This window comes from Silurus aristotelis, assembly GCF_946808225.1.
Source record: "Silurus aristotelis genome assembly, chromosome: 21".
In the NCBI taxonomy this organism is placed as follows: domain Eukaryota; kingdom Metazoa; phylum Chordata; class Actinopteri; order Siluriformes; family Siluridae; genus Silurus; species Silurus aristotelis.
The window spans coordinates 12,205,315-12,224,254 of NC_139594.1; the positions used below are offsets into that span (position 1 = coordinate 12,205,315).

Below are 18,940 nucleotides of genomic sequence, written 5' to 3' on the forward strand. Positions count from 1 at the left end.
AAAATGGCATGATTGTGCTGAGCAGATTTCCTAATAACACCACTAGCTGTATGAGATTCTTAGCATAGTTCAGCTACGACTGATCGCACACAATATTGTTCAGGTCAAATGTGCGTCTTGGCATTTCACTGTGAAAACCAAGCTGGTGTGAGCCAGGTGTCCAGCTGGTGTTAGCAGCACTGCTAAGTGGAGCTAATGGCAGGGAGTGGGAGTGTTGACCTTCTGTACGACGTTCTCCTTCTGCATCTGGCTCTGTCTCAGCTTCTTCAGCAGCACGAGCCTGGCCTCCTCCAGCCTTAGCTCCTCACACAGGGCTTTGATCATCTGCTGCCTCTCTTCGCCCGTCTTTCCCTGTAGAGCAACACACACGCAACAGAACAGTCAGAGATATGCAGACGATGATCCTTACATGGACGACTATGATGCATCTGCACACCAGGCCTGACACAAGAGTCAGGTCTATATATACAAATATAGCCAGCAAAGCTCTCTGCAGCAGCACTAAGGCCATGTCCAAATATTGTCGATTTATAGCAGCTGTTGGCCAAGAGCTCTAAGCAAATTGCCCACTGGAGACAAGAGCTGAGAGGCATGTAGCCAATCCACACTGATTAGGTATATTTCCATCCAAATGTGAGCACAGATGGTGTAGTATTTGACATGATATTTAGTATGGTACTTTGGTTGGAGACAAGGAACCTTCCTGTGGCTAATAAAAGTGATCGTTAGCTAGCACAGATGACCTACTATTGAATGCAGCACTATGTAGCTGTAGATGTTTGAATGTAGCCATGAAGTGACTCATGCACACACTTGCTGAATCCATTGCTTTAAAAAAAACTTTACCGCTAAAGAAACACTTTTATCCAGGTCAGGGCCATTGTGGTCACAGGACTGGCTGCAGACTACTGTGTGAAGCAGAAATGCACCCTCGATGAGATGACGCTACCATGTACACATGCACGTACACACATACCCCTAAGGGCAATTTAATATACCCAGCCCTGAGGAACCCTAGAGCTGTGAGAGTGCAATACTCCCCTACTGCTCCACTATGACATCCGTACTCCTAACTCTATGGAAATTCAGAACTGATGGTTAAAAGTATCATGTTTTAAGAGAAGAAAATTATCACTGACAAACACTCACTGGGGATTTCAGGTGCATGGCAGGGATAAATACACACCATTCACCTTAACTTAAAATTCTGTAAAGCTGCTTTGAGACAATGTCTGTTGTGAAAAGCGCTATAGAAATAAACTTGACTTGAAAAGAAAAATGGCTGTAGCGGAAGAACAAATTGCATACTGTGCTCCAATTGCTTTGACCTGAAATGGCAATATGGCTTCCTGATAAATTTATCAGGGCTTATACCACACATATGATAAAAAAAAAATTTATCTACAAGCTGGCTGTTGCTCATGATCACATAACACATTTTTGCTAAATCAATATTACAATATATCCTTCAGTCAGGGACATGGCATGGGCAGAAGATGAAGTGTTTGTCTCATTCTAATATCCTATAGGCAGCTATAGTGCATACAGTGCAGAGGGCTGAGTGTATTAAAGTCAGTAAATGAGATGCTGGAGCAGAATCAACAATGCTGGATAGTGGGATTGAGATGCTCCGTGTAAGGAAAACTGTACCTTGAACATGTCTAGGTTGGGGTGATGGCGACGCTCCTCCGGGTGTGGAGTGCTCCTTGGGCTAGATGCTTCATTATCTGACAAGATAATCACGTCTGGAGATGGAGTACACCTCTCTCGCTCCACACCGCTGAAGGAGAAAGAGCAGGGGAGGAAAAACATATTGTGAATACATTTTTGGTAAACTCTTGTTCAGTCTGAAAGCAGGGAATATATGATTTGTTTCTTTAATTCAACATTGTCTTCTATATTAATGACAACTGGTATTGTAGGTGTGTATGTGTGTGCATGCACTGGATGGCAGGACAAGTTAAACATGGCTAGTTAATCTTGTTACAAACATGTTATAAATCATATTTTACATTAAGGCTATGTCCAGAACAAAAAATATTCACTACAGACAACAGGGACATCAAGTGAAAAGGTTATACAAGGTCCTCCCTGCCCTGCATTCCAGCTACTTTCTGCTCTAACGTGAAGAAGTTACATACTGAATGATGAAAAAACATGAAATCCAATTAAATGAACTCCAACAGTCACATGTACAGAAACCATATGCTCATGGAGCAATCTGTAACAAAAACATTTAATTTATGCATTTTATTTTTTTCCACAAAAACAATTCTCGCTGAAATCACATCTGCCAGAATTTCAAACTACTTTTCTGAACATTGTCTCAAAAGACTTCACTGTTTTGACTCTGGGGTCTGGTACATTTTGTAAATACACATGGCTAAGAACAACCTGTTTCCACAAAAAGAGGCATTTTAAGTGACACTGCTGGCAGATAACCAACCACAGACTTTTTCCAGTAGCCCATCAGCAGACATGCAAGTTTCTCTCACTGACTTTCCACTACTTGTTTCAAACAAAACTCTTTTATATTAAAAAAAAAAAAAAAAAAAGGATTTTTTTTTTTTTTAGAGACAGCAGCCATCAAGATTCTGAAGCTGTTGGCCAGAAAAGTGAAGACTGTCTGATCAGTATATAATAATATATTTACATGAATAATTTTTTGTTCTTTATATGGGAGATCCATTCTTGGAATTAATACTTAAATATTGCATAAACTGCTAATAAAGGCATTAATTTGAATACAAATGTATGTTAAATGTTAGCAACCAAAACCATTGCAAAGCACATGAGGTTTAAGTGTGAATGAAGAAACAACCCTGTCAGCTGAGTCAACCCTGCATGTCCTCTCACCTCCTCTTGGCGCTCATGTCCACAGGTTCATCCATCATGTTCTCTTTGCCATTCTTGCTGGGTCCTCCATGACCTGTGCTCCTCATGCTCCCATTCAGCTTCTCCTCATACACCGCTGAGGCTCCCATCAGCCCCTGGCTGGCTCCGGGTCCTTTCCCATCCGCCACATTGGCTCCTTCCAAAGCGGCAAGGTCCTTGCGCTTGAGCAATGCCAGCATCTTCAGTCGCTCCATCGCCTCATGACCCTCCATTTTCAGGCGCTTGGCCAGCGCTTCCTCTCTCTCATCGGCCGTTTCCAGACCCCGCTTCAGCAGGTTCAACCTCAATGCCTCCTCAGACATCCGCTCCATCCTGTGTGCACAAACAGATTCAGAGGATGACACGAAACGCAGGCTCGTATGCAGTTATTTAGAAAATCGTGCCATGTTCAAGTGTCTTCATTCAACCTGCGATCGATTCAGATTTTTACAAACCCCGCTTGCGCCAATGCAAATCAGTCAATTATTTTAAGGCCTTTCCTGACCAAGTGCCATGACAGAGCTGCGTGAGAGAGACGGCGAGTGAGAGCGAGCATGTTGTCATGACTCCTTCTCACACACCCACACACAGCCTGCCACTCACTAGGCCAGGAGGCTGCAGCGCTTAAAACCAGACTTAATTAATTAATTACAATCGAATCACTGTAGTTTTCATGGTCCGACAAGAGTGGGCTGAGTGAATGAAAGCACAATGGTCTAAGCCTCTCTCTCTCACTCTCCCTCTTATATCTGTGAGAGAAAGTGTCCCCAGCCTGGCAGCACAGTGAGAGAAACTAGCGGTCTTTCCCCAACAGCTCCAGTCTGCTCCCATCTCGTACAGTGCACATGGTTAAAACAGGGTGTCCTTCAAACATCCAGGAAAGAATCATATTCCTGGCTTCTAATTACTGAGATTGAGAATTTAACTCTTATCTGAGGAATCTAATTACACGAGCCTCTGTTCTCTGGTGAACAAACCCCTTTGCTGGGGAATGAACGCCCAAGGCCTTTGTATGAAGACTGAAATTTTGAAAGGGTGATAACTTTGTTTTAAAATGCAAAGGAAAATCTTCTGGGGTTCGAAATGTGCTATTTTAACTCACAACTGCAAATCAGTTACAAGTAGGGAATTTACCAGTCATTAATCAGTATCGGGACTGATACTTATTATGGTATGAATCACACTCAGTATTTGGAATTTTGGATCTTATCAAATTTGACCCCTTGAGCATTTTAACTGACAGAACACAGATATCACAACTAAACAGACACAAGGTTTCATCTTGGAAACTGCTGTAACTGGATCAGAAAATTGTACTTCGTGGCTTTTCTACTCTGAAGTACTAGTAGAAAAAGCAAATCCAAAAGAACAGGACTGAAGCTTATGTTATACTTGATTTTAGCAACTATCCAAAAAACAAAACAAAAAACCCCCCACCCAGAACCATCCCAAGATTGTGAGATTCAAGTGCTCTTGCATGGTTCGATCATATAAAGCAGTTAATACCCTCAACTGACCCACCTGCAGGAACTGAACTGAATACACGCTGTGTATTTAAGGTTGCAAGCACTGTTTTTATTACGCAAGCTCCTAATGTGATCGGTGAGATGCAAACTACCAAATATTACTCAGGACAGGAAGAAAAAGAAGAGGAAATGGTTGCTATGGTACACAAACTAGGTCTTTACTATTTTCTAGAGCTATACAAAAATAGCAAGAAAATCTATAAACCTATGAACTGAGATTTTTCTTAATGTAATTCAATTCATAATTAGCCCTCACACCATTAATGCATACATCCAAGCTCCACTATTGCCCCTGTTTTCTCTGTGAACAAGGTCTAGAAATCACATGACCATACACCTGTAAAAGCACCCAAAAGTACAGAGAAAAACTGCACGGCGAGTGAATTTGACCTGCACATCTGCTAATAGTCAAAAGAAACAAATTTGTCCTAATGTTATGCAGTGAATATTAAAATCCCAATTTTCTTGATAACTAGATGTATGACAGGAGTGCATGTGGTGTGTGAGTCATGGCTGTATGTACTGTCAATTTTCAAACAAAATAATTACTTTTGGACAAGATTAAGGCCATGGTAAAAAAAATAAATAAAGTGTAAGAAAAAAACCTTTTGAAAGGTTTTAAAATGCGTTACTGTAATGCATTTATAAATAAAATTTTTTTACTTAAATAGTAACATACACATCACACACTTCCTTGGTCACTGATTGGCCTAAAAGAATCATGAATCAAGATTTTCTTTTAAAAGTTCTTTTTAATTCTTAATTTTTGAACCTATTTTTTGTTTTTACTCCTGCTCCCTCCTACACGTCTCTTTTTTAATACTCTTTAATTATAAGTATTTTAAAACCAACCCAAACACATAGAAAACAAATCTAAACCTATAATTTTGTCTGACACAGATAAACCTCAAACCTTCTTTATCCCATTTGCAATAGGAAAAAAATGGCTGAACGTATGACCATTTTTTTGTTTGCTTGTTTTTTATGTTTCCAACTGCACATCAGTGTTGGTTGGTTAGTCGTTCCTTCCAGAGAAAGCAGATGTTTCTTGGCCGTAGTAAGTGAACAAACTACCAGACAGTAGTACAAACAGGACAAGTGCATGCTGCTCATTAGGCTGCTACTTGTACGAGATCCTCAGCTAGGCTAATCAAGAATACGTGGACATGAAATGGAAAACAGAAACAGGATGAAACTGCACCGTTCTCCAGAGCTGCATTCTATCAGGCAATCATTAGACTAAAATTGGACAAAACCACACCACACCATCCACAGGGGAGAGGATGCTCACAGGCCTGGGCCTAATTGAGCCACTCTGTGTGTATGTATGTATGTGTGTGTGTGTGTGAGTGTGTGTGTGTGTGTGTGAATCTTCCTGTGAAACACATGAAAGGGAGATCATAAATAATCAACTGTCTGTAAATCGGGGTATATACACAGGAGTCTGTTCAGGTTTGGCCATGTGTCTTGTATAAGCGATCTAAATGATCATGTGTGTATGCTTGTCTCCAAGAGTTAGACATGCATGGTCAAACACTATGTAGCCAGAAGGAAGACAGAAAACCTCCATCCTCCCTATTTTTTTTTCCTCTCTCTCCCTCCTTCTCTCCCTCTCCCTCACACACACGCATATATAAAAAGAGGAGTCTTGAACAGTGGAGACTGCGTGTACACTATGTGGGCTATTGTTAGTGGCGGAACCTCTTTATCTGTCTGAGGCATTTGTATTCTGGTCCTAGCAGCTAGTATGAGGTTGGCCATTAACATCAGACATGGCAGTACACGCATGTATTCACGCACTCACTCACACACACACACACACACACACACACACACACACACACACACACACACACACACACACACAAATCTACATACCCTATATTAGTAATGTAATGATGAATTAAGCTAGTATATACACTGAATAATGTAACGTGTACAAAAGGAAAACAAAAATGCATCGCATACAAATTCACATGCGGTCGTTAAAGATGGAAAAAAAAATCACTCACAAAAGCTTCTGCCTTGTGCCCAAGATCCTGCATACTGACTAACATCCTCATGGTGGAAGAAGAAGAAAAAAAAAAAGGGGACTAAATTTAGAAACTCTGGCTTCACTCATTCCTCACTTTTAAGAAACCTGCACAGGAAAAGGTGCTGTGTAGCCACATTTTTGCTTCCCAAAGCACAAACAATTTAAACACGCCTTTTAAAATTGGCAACAGTGGTCCTTAACCTCCAATTATGCTTCTTCAATTAGATTTTGAAAGGGTATTTACTTTCCCTAGGAATATACAAAAGGAACAAAAAACGACTTGAATGTTACCGCCTCTGTTGTATTTCTACCAGGGTCGTAATGATGTCATGGTTTCGTTGTTACTTGACTGTAACACTGCTTAAAATGCTTTTCTATTCTATCACCTTTTACCGGTTCAGATTCAAATTGTGCAACTTCCTCCATCTGGACTCCTGGTAGCATTCAACTTTCAAACTGTTAACAACCCGGGTTTGAACGCTGAAAGGTAAGTCGTTTTTTTTTTTTATCTGAGAGTGTGTAGTGATCACACATCACTGTGGAATCTGACTCGCAAGAAAGGAAGTTTATAATGCAAGAGCTGCAATGCTACAGCCATGTGATTGTTATCGTTCTGCTGCATGTCAGACAGACTACAGCGATGCTCCTTGATGCAATCATTACATTAAATTCACAACAGAGGGAGCATGAGAGAGAGAGAGAGCGCGAGCGAGCAAGAGAGAGACAGAGAGCGAGAGAGAGAGCGAGAAAGAGAGAGAGAAAGAGAGAGAGAGAGAGATTCTATCTAATCTATGACAAATGATTGTGTATGTGAGGCTGCAATGAGTGCACTGCACCAACCATACTGCAAGACCTCAGGGGAGAGCAGTAATCACGCACAAACCAAAACGCTTTTTTGAGGGATGGCCGTGGGAGGGGGGCATTCCAGGGGATCTAATATTAGTTCCAGCTCTAAAAAGTGCATGAGCTGTATTCTTCCTTCCTCCTGTAAGACATGACTAATGAACATGTATAGCGCACGCCCGTGCGGCCGATGTGACCTTGTGTAAACAAAGCGAGTGGGTGGAGTGTACGTCTATTAAATCTGCGACACCTTTCCAAAACTACCATCCGTGCCTGCCACAGACCACATACACAGAAACATTTCCAAACTTTTACACACCCTGTCACGAAAGCTTAACATTGTGTAATCGGATCACGCAGGAGGTAAAATGATCAAACCGCTAGCCAAACGCGACGTCACCCCCCCACAAACGTCTGTACTGCTGCGAGCGAGCCAATCAGCAGCCGTGTTAATGAGAGCCCCTGACTGCCGTACTGCACCCTGAAAGCAATTAAGCTCCGGGGAGCCACGTCTCGCTGGTCTTAAAATGCCACATTGTACAGCCATCCCCAATTATAAATTAAACACAGCTGTAATTGGCCCCTTGATCACTTAATCATAGCTCGATTATCTCATTATTGCTCGTTCTATCGTTTTATCACTCACAGCCCCACATATCTGCACTCCGATCGTGCCTAAGTCGGTTGCTTGTCACGCTGCTGCAGCTGAATATCTGCAAAATCTACATTAGGTTCATTAACACAAACGCACAAAAGGAACCGTGATCGCAATCCGAGACGACCTCTTTGGGGGGTGGGGGGCAGCTAGACAGAAAAAAAAGCTCTCCTGCTTTTAGTAAAATATTATTCTGGCGTTCCACGAATACTGACTTAATGGTCAACAGGGGTGAAAAAAAATTAGCTTGGCTATGTAATCCCATGCCATCACTCAATACCACCCACCTTGCATGTGAGAGAGAGAAAGAGAGAGAGAGAGAGAGAAGAAGAGAAATACACATGCAACCAACAATGACAGCAACCAGCCAATGAATAAAGCGTTGCGCTGTACGTCAGCATGAAACCCCTTCACGCACACCCCGGCCCCCCTCCTTTACATAATATAATGACTGTTTCAGTTCAGTCAGCTGCTACAAAAACCAGACTCTTTCTCCTCCCTTCCTCCTCCTGTGCATCTCCACTACTCCACCTCCCCAGAAACCTGCACACGCGCAATCCAGCACACACACTCGCAACGTCGGGAGCTCGGCCAACAAACGCAACAGCAGCTAGGGGGATGAAAAGAAAGAGACGAAGAGAGAGAAACTGAGCAGGAAAGAAGGAGACTGAGGAGTCAAGATACAGTCCTGATTACAGAAGAAAGACTCAAGTGATATCGCTGCAACTACAGAGGAGATCACCTAACCACTCAGACGCCGAGGGGAGGGGGGGATAACAGGCACCCTACATTTCTGCCCTTTGAGACACCAGTTACACTGCTATTGCTATGAAAGCTCTGTATTTGTTTTACTGTTCAAGTGTTAAGTGAGGATGCTGCTGACCTCATAGTCTGAAGCCATGAAGGTCTTTATAGACCTTGTTTCTTTTAGCCGGAGGTCCTAATGTATCGTGCCAATATAAGGCTGTCTTTTGTGCCCTTAAGCCCCCCCCTCCATTCAGCTTCAGCTGTGCCACAAGCCACAAAGCCAAAAGTGGCCCCTCCCTCGTTTTGCACCCCTCCTCCCCATTCCTTAAAAAAGTGCCTTTCCTTTCCCCCCTTATTTCTTCCCTCGCTGTGTTGTAAAAATAAACACACACACTTGCGTTCTGGGGGCCCCTTTAAGGTACTGAGTTAGCTGCGGACTTTTTTTTTGCATAGTCTTTGCATTTATGATAGACAGGTTTAAAAAAAATAAAATAAAATGAGGGGACGTGGGGATAAAGAGTAATAAACTGGAAAAAAAAGACCAAAAGAAAAGCAGCGCAGTGTGCTCTCCTGACATACTACCCTGTCATAATGCCAAACCTTAATTCCCCTGTCTGCCCATCCCCCCTTCAGTATTATGCTTTCTTTATGCACACGCCACGGCTGCTTGTCGATCAGATCGCTGTGTGAACAAAGATGTCCTCCTCCCTCTGCCCTTTCTCCAAACGCCATTACACCCTGAAGACCCCGTATACCTAAATCCTCATCACACACATGCAGGGTGAAGGCAATCAGTTTGACACTAAGACACAACAGATTTTCAGAGGTTGGTAAAAGCAGGCCAAACGCCAGCCGATGGGGTGTAATAATAATAAGGCCATTTGTGAGTGCATGGTGGAATCCACAGCTCATTTCACGCATGATCTGCATCATGACAATTCATTTGGCTGATGCAACTCCCCACCCCACCTCGCAAACCCGAGTGCTAATGGCATCACATCCCTCACACAGGGCAGCAGGAGTGCACAGAGACAGAACACTGCTTTATTCAAAGCAACAACAAAACAAAAATGATCTTGATTTCTTCACGCGAAAGCACTAGAGCATCTTCTTAATTTTCCAAACGTTCACTGCAATTCGTCCCAGGTCATGGTGCTTATCAGGAGCGTGCAGGGGTTGTCACCCCAGCCACGTTGGCCTGTAACCAAACGTGCCCGTGCAGATCCAGCCCGTCTGATCAGCCACCCGCTCAGTTGGCTAGATTAAGTCTTCCCCATTTGCTCCATCTGATGCCGAGCTTCACAGATCTCAAAATGGCTCCTGCATCATTACTGAGGTGTGTGCTTAGAATAATGCGAGTATGCAAACTTAGAAGTTCTTAAGCACAGTTGCACAGTGATGCTCAACAATGCGCAACAAACATGCTGCTCGAAGCTCTTAAACCCCGTGAACGGGGGCCGTCGCACAATACTTTCCCTGACCTTAAATGTAAGGAGCGTGATTTATCGCAAACAGAAGCCTTTGGCGCAGTAACCCAGTTTGAAGCTGCTAAGCGCAGGATTGGTACGGGGTCACACAGGGTAAGCGCTACCAACTCGAAGGAAAAAGATGACGGCTGGCCTTTCTGTTCAAGCTTTACACTGCTACTCTCTTTCTTTCGCCTGAGGATGTGTACAAGTTGGTGGGAAGTTATGTGGAAAAGTTCAAAATTACAGCAGAAAACAAGTTTTGTGTTCTGCTGAAAATCTTCCTCATCAACGACACGACAATTGTTTATAGAACTGTTAGAGAAAAGCCTGTTCCGATTGGAAATATAATTGGAACTCATATCATAATCTACACAACTGTGTGTTTTTTTTAAATCACTTATATATATATATATAAAGAGAATTTCTCAGAACTCTTTTTGATGCACATCCTTTTCCATAGAGTGCACAGATACAATCCATACCAAGTTACAAGTAAGGCTTTCCCCAAACACACACACACACACACACACACACACACACACACACACACACACACACACACACACACACACACACACACACACACACAAAACCCAGACTAATGTATTGATACAGGTGAGCGCTACAATAACACATATATAAAGTAGAATACTATAAAGGATACATTACATATCTTCCAACACTCATAATTCAAATCAAAGCTTCAACATTCCCATGACTACTTTCTGGAAAAGGGAAGATATTTATACAAACTTCCACATAGCCATGGAAGAAGTGGTGGATTATGGAATAATAGTAGAAAGGAAACACAGAAGCAAATAAGTCAACCATGTTGAGCAAAAGGCTGCAGACACTTTTGTGACTGCCGGATACAGTAAGCAGCCAAATCACAGCTAAAGCGTTTGTAGTCCTTTCCTTCGTAAAATGCTTGTGATTGGCTGCAGACTACAAAAAGCGTTCAGGCCACTGGCTCCCTGATCATTCTGGCAGAACAACAAATCCTCTAGCAACGGAGACCCTCTAGAATTTCCAGAGAAGATCTTAGGATCGCTCCACATTACTGGAATTACTGAAAACCTATGTACTGAAAAACTGCATAGTGTCGAATTTCTTCGTAATGTTGGATATGAAATTAGGAATTCCTCCTTGATGCTTGCCTTATTTTAAGTTAATTGCCTTATAATTAAGATATTTATTAACCAGGAGGCAGGTTTATTAATGGTTGCAAAAAATATAAAATATCTTATACTTTACCTTGACCTGCTGACAGTGTTTTCCCCATGCTTATAAAAGTATAAATGATGAATAGTTATTAAATAAATAGCATCATAAATAATTTGGTTTATTTATGAAGCTTATATAGTTCTTCCTGGTCATTGCCTACTGCTTAAAGAAGCGTGTAGAGTGTAAAGTAAGCTACCTTTTCTTACAGATTTTCTGCTAGCCAGCTCGTATGGTTTTATCAAGATTCCTCTTTCATAATCAGAGCTGTTAAAGTCTAATAAACAGCAGACAGAGAAGGAAAAAGTTGCTTTTTGTCTTACTTAGAACTGACATTTTGCTTCTTCTGCAATCGATTGTGAGCCTTGATTACTTCAGGTTTGGCTGAATTAGCAGGGGAATCTGGAGTGACTGGTCCAGCTAATTTGAGTGAGGAGAGATTGAATAAGCCTGGATATTCTAAGCTTGCATTGTAGAAAACCTCCAAGGTATGCCTGCCCTGGTTGGTTTTGTGTGGTGTTTTACGTTGACAAACATTTCAGAGAATGATCTTGTGTGCCTGAATCATTTACACAAAACCTAATTTAAGAACTAATTTGTCCTCTGTGTGAGCCCTGACACCACTCTTTGCACTTTCAGACATATTTGTCATGAGCATGGGTGGCTCGTGCTTTGGTATTTAACCAGGGTTTCAATGTAAGCTTGTTGTCAAATCTGATTAATGCTTGTTTCTTTTTGCCAGTTGCTATTGGAAAATGTAATTAATCCAACTAATAAAATGTTCAAGGTGCAAAAACCCAGAGTTTGCTCCCTTGACAAACCTGAACAACAGAGATAATGGCCGAGAGCTGTATCCTCTTTGAACAATGTTCGAACATTTCAAAACTTGGTTGTAAGGGTGTAAACAAAAATTCACGATTCGGTACTTAACTCGGTTTTTAAATCACGGTTCGGCTCAATTTCGGTAAACTTAGGGGGAAGAAATGCATAACATACAATTGCTTGTTGTTTAATTAAATGTTAATATTATTATTAGCATTTGTGAACAAGAGTTTGCATTATTAAAGAAATTTTAAATAAGATGCTTGGTTAAATAATATATAAAATAATATTTAATAAAATTCCATAAAAGAAATTTAATAGAGTAAATCAAATTAAAAAAGTATATTGCTTTATTTATTAAATTAAGTCATTAAATAAACTGGCGCAAATAAAATGTATTAAATGAATTAAACGGAAAAATTTTATATTTTACATTTGTTAGAGCCCATTTGTGTAAAACGTGTAAATAAGCGCGTTTTTTAACATTTTATTTTTAGAAAATTAAATATGTTCTAATGAACTTTTCTACTTACTTCAGCATACTTGAACAGATCTCTTTATTCCCTCCATCCTTCATTTATTCACTCCCTCAATATGTGGAATGGTCAGGACTTTCTCCTTTTAAGAGATATTCTTGAAGCTGTACACAAAATGCTAAATGCTAAGGAATCCATATTATTAGCGCTGACCGTTATCATGAGTTTTACTACGCACTACAAATTATATTTCCGGTACGGAGTGAGTAGCCACAGTGACACTGTGCTGACACTAGTTTATTTTTATACCCTCGGCATTGTTGTCGATGTTTTCAAGTATAATAATAAAAAAACAGTGACGGCATTTAAAGTGCAAGGCAAAGACTCCGCTTAGAATGTTCCTGAAAGAACTCAAGACTTTAACCAGTTCCACACATAAAAACAGATTACATTTTCTACATGTGCACCAAACTGGAAGCCCTGTACTGAAAAGAGTTCAGTATGAATACATGTGCCATTACACTCCTAGTTGCAACAGAAGCAAAAATAATTGCATGAGGTGAGAAAAAAGCAGGTTTTTACATGCTGTAGGAAAAGTGCTAAAATTCCGTTTCATCCATGATTCAGAGAGAGACAGATATCTGTATGTTATAAAGTTTTGTTTTAAATCAGTGTAGACTTGATTGTAAAGTAGATTATATCAAACCTGAGTAGTAGCCTGCAAAGGGTCAGAATCTTGTCATGCACACACTATGCTATGATCAAAAAAAAAAAAAAAAAAAAAAGAAACCTAGCAAGGAGTACAAAACTCACACTGTGCTTAAGCCAAAAGTGACACTTAAAAATTGCGTCACATGTTAGAGCTATTTTGTTTTAATGAAGAATTTGGTCATTCCCAGCCTTAAAATCCAGTCATATTACCCCAGAAAATAGTTTCAAAGATCTAGCTGGGAAAGGAGCAATAAGCCTCATCTGACCTTAAGTGATATGGCAGCAATGATCAGTCATTAACGTGTCAACAGTGGAACTTTGGTTTGGGGTTTGGTGTGATGCTTCCTGAGATACTTCTTTCCTAAATATGTAGCTACAGCATCCCCATCAATCAACATCATTTCAATATTAATGAGCTACACTGCAGTCAGAGAACTCAGTTTTGTTCATGAGCCGGCCTGGATAACTACACTTTGCTCATGGTATTGAGAAATATCCACAAAAAAACTTTTGTAATACAGAGATAAAGATTCAATTTGGGGGAAACATTTTGGTATTTTGTTAACAATTGGGATTTTATCGTGGTTCGAATCTCGCGGTCCCACTTTATCGTAATTTTTAAATTTGGTACATAACTTTTTTGTTTCACAAATGAGCCCAGATTCAGCTCATAAGAAATGAGTAGCATTACAAGAAATCGTAGGTTTCCGCTATTTATTGGTTGTAGTATCCTCTGATGTCAAAAAAGGGCGGAGTGAAAGACGTACGTCACCAGATTTAGCCAATGAAAATAAAGAATGCGAAATCGTATACAGTACATGTATCTTTAACTCAGTCCTTTTTTTGACATCATAGGACACTTCGACCAATAAACAAGCAGAGAAACTATGCATAGGCTACGCTACAGTCACTATATATACTCACTATAAATGTATTTATGTATGTACTTATCACCAACAAGCAAGCCTGGTGGACTGGGGCAAGAGAAAACTACCTTAGAAGGTATGAAAAAGAAACTTTGAGAGGAACCAGACTCAAAAGAGGAACCCATCCTCCTCTGGGTGACAAGAATCATGAAGATGAATTTTTACTGCAATTAAAATAAACTGTTTGCTACAATGGCTTGGGTCTACCACAAACAGTTTTTCACCCAACTGCCCATTAAGGAACTGCTGATAACCTCAGCAATGATGAAACTGAATAGTTTGTTGATGAATGGACATTTGGTATCACCAAGATGAAGAGGGGTTCCTTTGTGAGTCTTGTTCCTCTCAAAGTTTCTTCCTCATATTGTCTTATGGAGTTTTTATTGGCACAGTTGCCACTGGCTTGCTCATTAGGAATAAACTTAGTGACTAATTTATGAATGTGAAATTTATATTAATAATTATTTAGTTCTGTAAAGCTGCATTGGGAAAATTTCCAGTGTTTAAAGGGCTATACAAATAAAATTGATTTTGAATGGAATTACTGGTTTGAGTCCAACCGTTGCCACCATCATCTGTGGCTGAGAGAACAAGGGAGCAATCTGGTCATGCTCTCTGGGTGAGAGGAAATGAATACTCACTCTCCTGTCAATCATTGCAACACTGACCAACTGTGGACATCTGGAAGGTTGTGGAGGTGCACTAGTTGCACTGTGCTGTGATACAGGATGAGCTGCAGTTTGAAAAGATGCCGCGGTCTTTGGCTTCACGTGTCTTAGATGAAGCATGTAGTGTTCATATGCTAGAGGAGAGCTAGTTTGTTGGATGGAAAAGCAAATGAAGAAGAAAATGTGTGTGTGTGTGTGTGTGTGTGTGTGTGTGTGTGTGTGCGAGCGCAAAGGGAAAGTTTTTAGACTTTTGAGCAAGTCCGCTTCCTATTTCCACAGCAATGATATCCACTCTTGCCTTTGTGCTCTTCAGATGTTAAAAATGACAGCGAGGCAGTGAGTCCCCTTGTGCTGTAGTCACCTCTATGAGCTCACTTTCACAGGCAGCAGCACTCCAGCACTAGTATGACCTCCCTGAAGGCGTGCAAAAGCAGAAATACAACTTCAGCAATGCACTTATGAGATCATGAAGCAGCCATTACTACATTCACAGCTCGAGAGGAGACCTGATGCTTGGCCGAGCTTTCTCTCATCTCATCACACCAGACCAGACCAGGGGGCACTGATCTGTGAAAGGGAGTAAAACTTGTTTGTAGAACTTATATAAAAGATATAAGTTCTACATTGTACTACATATTTAAGCAACCAATCAGATCGTGGATTGGATTGAGTTTTTCAAAAAATATTAAAGATTTAAATAAATTGTGCGAAAGACATTATAAAAACAGCTAAAACCTAAACGTGTACAGTATGCATATAAAAACCTGGTGAATGGGACCCGCGTTCTATTAACGACTCCTTGCACCTCAATGGAATGCTAAAAATAAGCAAAGCAAAGAGTGCGAGGGTGAGAACAGCTCAGCCCCATTCTTCACGGGAACATAAAAGCGGCATAATCAGTTACTAAATCTGATAAAAAGGGATTACCAGCGTTCACAAATGTACTGGAACGTTGCAGCAGAGAGGAAATGGAAAAGCGTGTGCTTATTAGAAATAAGAAAAGCCATCTTGCCGTATCACCTCTCAGAACAGCTGCTGACTGGCCTGCCTGCAAACTATAAAGTGTCATCAGCGAACAATTATCGATTAAAAGTGAGGTTATCTAAAGCAGATGAGCAGACAACAGCATTCTTTCTTTCTTTAAGCGAAACCTGAAATCACGCTTTCGAGCAGAAAATTGGTGAGAAGGAACACGGAGGACAATGCATGACATGTTGTATGAACACTAATCATTTAAAGCTGCTGAGAAGCGAAACTAAGCTCATTGGATTCTACTCTAATTGGACCACAGATCTGACCAGCCCACAAATTAATCTACTGTTACTGTACATTTATTGCTGCAGGGGAGGGGCTGTTGGAAATGTGAGGAAAATTTGCACAAGTTTTCTGACACTAATGAGGCCAATTAGTCGGACCCTCAGCAACAGAGCTGTAACTGGTCGTATTCCGGTTTATACGAGCTGGAAGTAACAAAATGTGGGTTTACTGGCAATAATGCATGTTCCGACTGCAAGTGCATGATACAATGTCACTATATCTGTCTTCACCCAAAACATCCACACACACACACATACCTGTGTACATGTAAACACAAGGAAACAGCAGTATGGTACAATCCCTGCTGTATAAACGAGCAAATCAGTCTCTCTGTACGCATGTACGCTGCGTTTGACGCACCTAGGCGTGAGCAGCGTCTCCTGCACAAGCTCATTCAGCTATAACACTTAAGACCCTGATCTTCATTAAACAAGACAACAGCTCATTGTGTCCGTTGCCATGACAACAGGCCCTTCTATTTTTACGCCATGCCACTAATCAATTCTTCTGCTGTCGCCCGAGGGAGGGAGTGGATGTTTGGGAGAAGGGTGGAGGAGATGGGCCAAAAGGGGAGGAAGGCTGCATGTATGTGGGGGTGAAGTTCAAGACAAAGAAACACGAGAATGAGAGAGTAAAACAGAGAAGGAAAAGGCACAAGTGAGTTTCTGTGAGGGAATGCTGTAAAGAGAAACCCCCTCCCCAGGTCTATCCAGACCAAACAGGGAAGCCCTTTTAGAAACATGGACAGCAGGTAGAGGAGGATGCAAAGCATATCCTGCACATCATATCAGAAAAGAGTCAGCAGTCTTGCATAACCCAATATTAAAATTAATTTCCATTTATGTCGCTGTGGATCGGCTGGATGTACGTCCGGTGCCAAAAGGACACAGAGAGACCACTGCTGTTCTGTCCGACATGCCTACCCAACACTGTTTCTCATTTTCACCACTGACTGGACTGTCTGCTCCAGCTAAAACATGAATGAAAACGATTCTATAAAAACGCCAGCAAGAACAACATGAGATTTTACACACAAAACTCTGAAAATGTCCAAAGCATTTTGTTCACTCCTTCTACATCACCAAAAACAAAACAAAAAAAACCACAGGTGTGCTCACAATGGCTATACATAAAAAACAACAACAAAAAAAACCCCAAGAATTTGATGATTTTGATAATTTGACGACCGGTTTACTAAATGCTTCAGAAAACCGAGATGGGACTGAGCATACCCATGCTCCAAGCCCTGGATTAAAGAAGAATGCACTGATGCTCATAATGAAACCACAAGAATGCTAAAGCAAACATATGAGGAAAAAAAAAATGGATGTAACTAACATGAGGCATTTTTTTTGTGCCACGTTAGACTGGTTATTGTAACGCAATGGAAAAGCTGATATAGTCTGCATCTAAACTGGTGCAACGTAATAAACCAGACCGTCTCCCTTGATTGTGAGCTGTACGTGCACGTGAAGTACTGCATCAATAATATGTCTGGCTTTGTACCTTGGTGTGCAATTGAAAATTAGACTGCTGCTCCTTTAAAAAAAAAAGCCAGTGAGTCACAATGTTTTTTTTTTTTCTTTAAAAAAAACAAAACAAAAAAAAAACAACCTAAATAAATAAATAAATAAAATGGGTACCCAATGGAGTCAGAATGCGAGAGAGCCGGTCTAAGCCGGTTTGTAACCTCGGGGTATGGAATTATCTCTTAATATGTAGCCGTTAGTGGTCAGGACATCAGAGGAAGACAGAAAGAGATGGAGAGAGAGAGAGGAAAAAGAAAGACATAGGGGGGCGGGGGGGGGGGGGGTAGAGCATGAGAGTAAGAGGAGGGGCATAAAGCTCCTGTGCTTTCAGGGCAGCAAAAGGAAAATTTACTTCTTACGAGACGCTGAATATAAAACCTGGCACCTTGACAAGAAGCCTCATTGCGGAACTTCAGACCACAGGGTGGGGCATACGTTGTTTAAATAAAAAAAAAAAAAAAGAGGGGAGAGAGAAAGAAAAAAATAAAAAAACCTTGGAACTTGAGCCATCTGGAGAGAGTGAGGTAGCAGAGAGATTTTAAAATGGGGCTGATCTGGGTAAGAGGGAAACAGACTATGCTGAAGGAAACAAAGAAATCGAGCAAGAAGCAGCAAATGCAATTAAGCATGCGAAATGACACACAAGCAATCTAATCTGAATGTGCATCCTATTAATCAAAAGCACAGACTGAGTGCAGACAGTCTGAAAAGTGCACACACACACACTTAATGGAGCCTGTGTGTTAATAAGTGGAGCCGAAATCTGGTAAGGAACATTTGTGAAGATGAAAGTAACAAGGTTTGTCATACACATGCTGGAAAATCCCCACACTTACACCAGAAAGCAGAGAATTAAAAATAATTGACTGCAAGGGTCAGATATGTCAAGTTTGGTTGAGTTACACCTTCTGGAAAGCCTTAAAAAATAGATCATTCGATCAGGCTTTCAAATAAAACGACCAGGTGCTGGGATCTGTCTGTACAGATACAGAGAGCTGCGGTTTTAAATGAGGCAGTCAGGAATAAGGATGTTACAGTTACAGAAAATTTCACAGTAGGAAACCCGGGTCTATAAATATCCCGGTATTCCCCCATCATGCTATTAATTGATCATTTCAAAC

General features: G+C 41.0%; 1 protein-coding gene across 1 annotated transcript in view; it reads right to left on the bottom strand.

Moving 5' to 3' along the window:
• The window catches only part of gatad2b (GATA zinc finger domain containing 2B), a 37,137-nt gene that overhangs the window by 9,820 nt on the left and 8,377 nt on the right, over nt 1–18,940 (bottom strand). Inside the window, exons 2-4 of the mRNA XM_083523324.1 lie at nt 2,857–3,207; nt 1,651–1,780; nt 220–351 (exon numbers count right to left, since the gene is read on the bottom strand). Of these exons, the coding sequence (XP_083379450.1) occupies nt 220–351; nt 1,651–1,780; nt 2,857–3,206 (612 nt within the window). The 5' untranslated portion in view covers nt 3,207. The remainder of the gene's footprint in view (nt 1–219; nt 352–1,650; nt 1,781–2,856; nt 3,208–18,940) is intronic.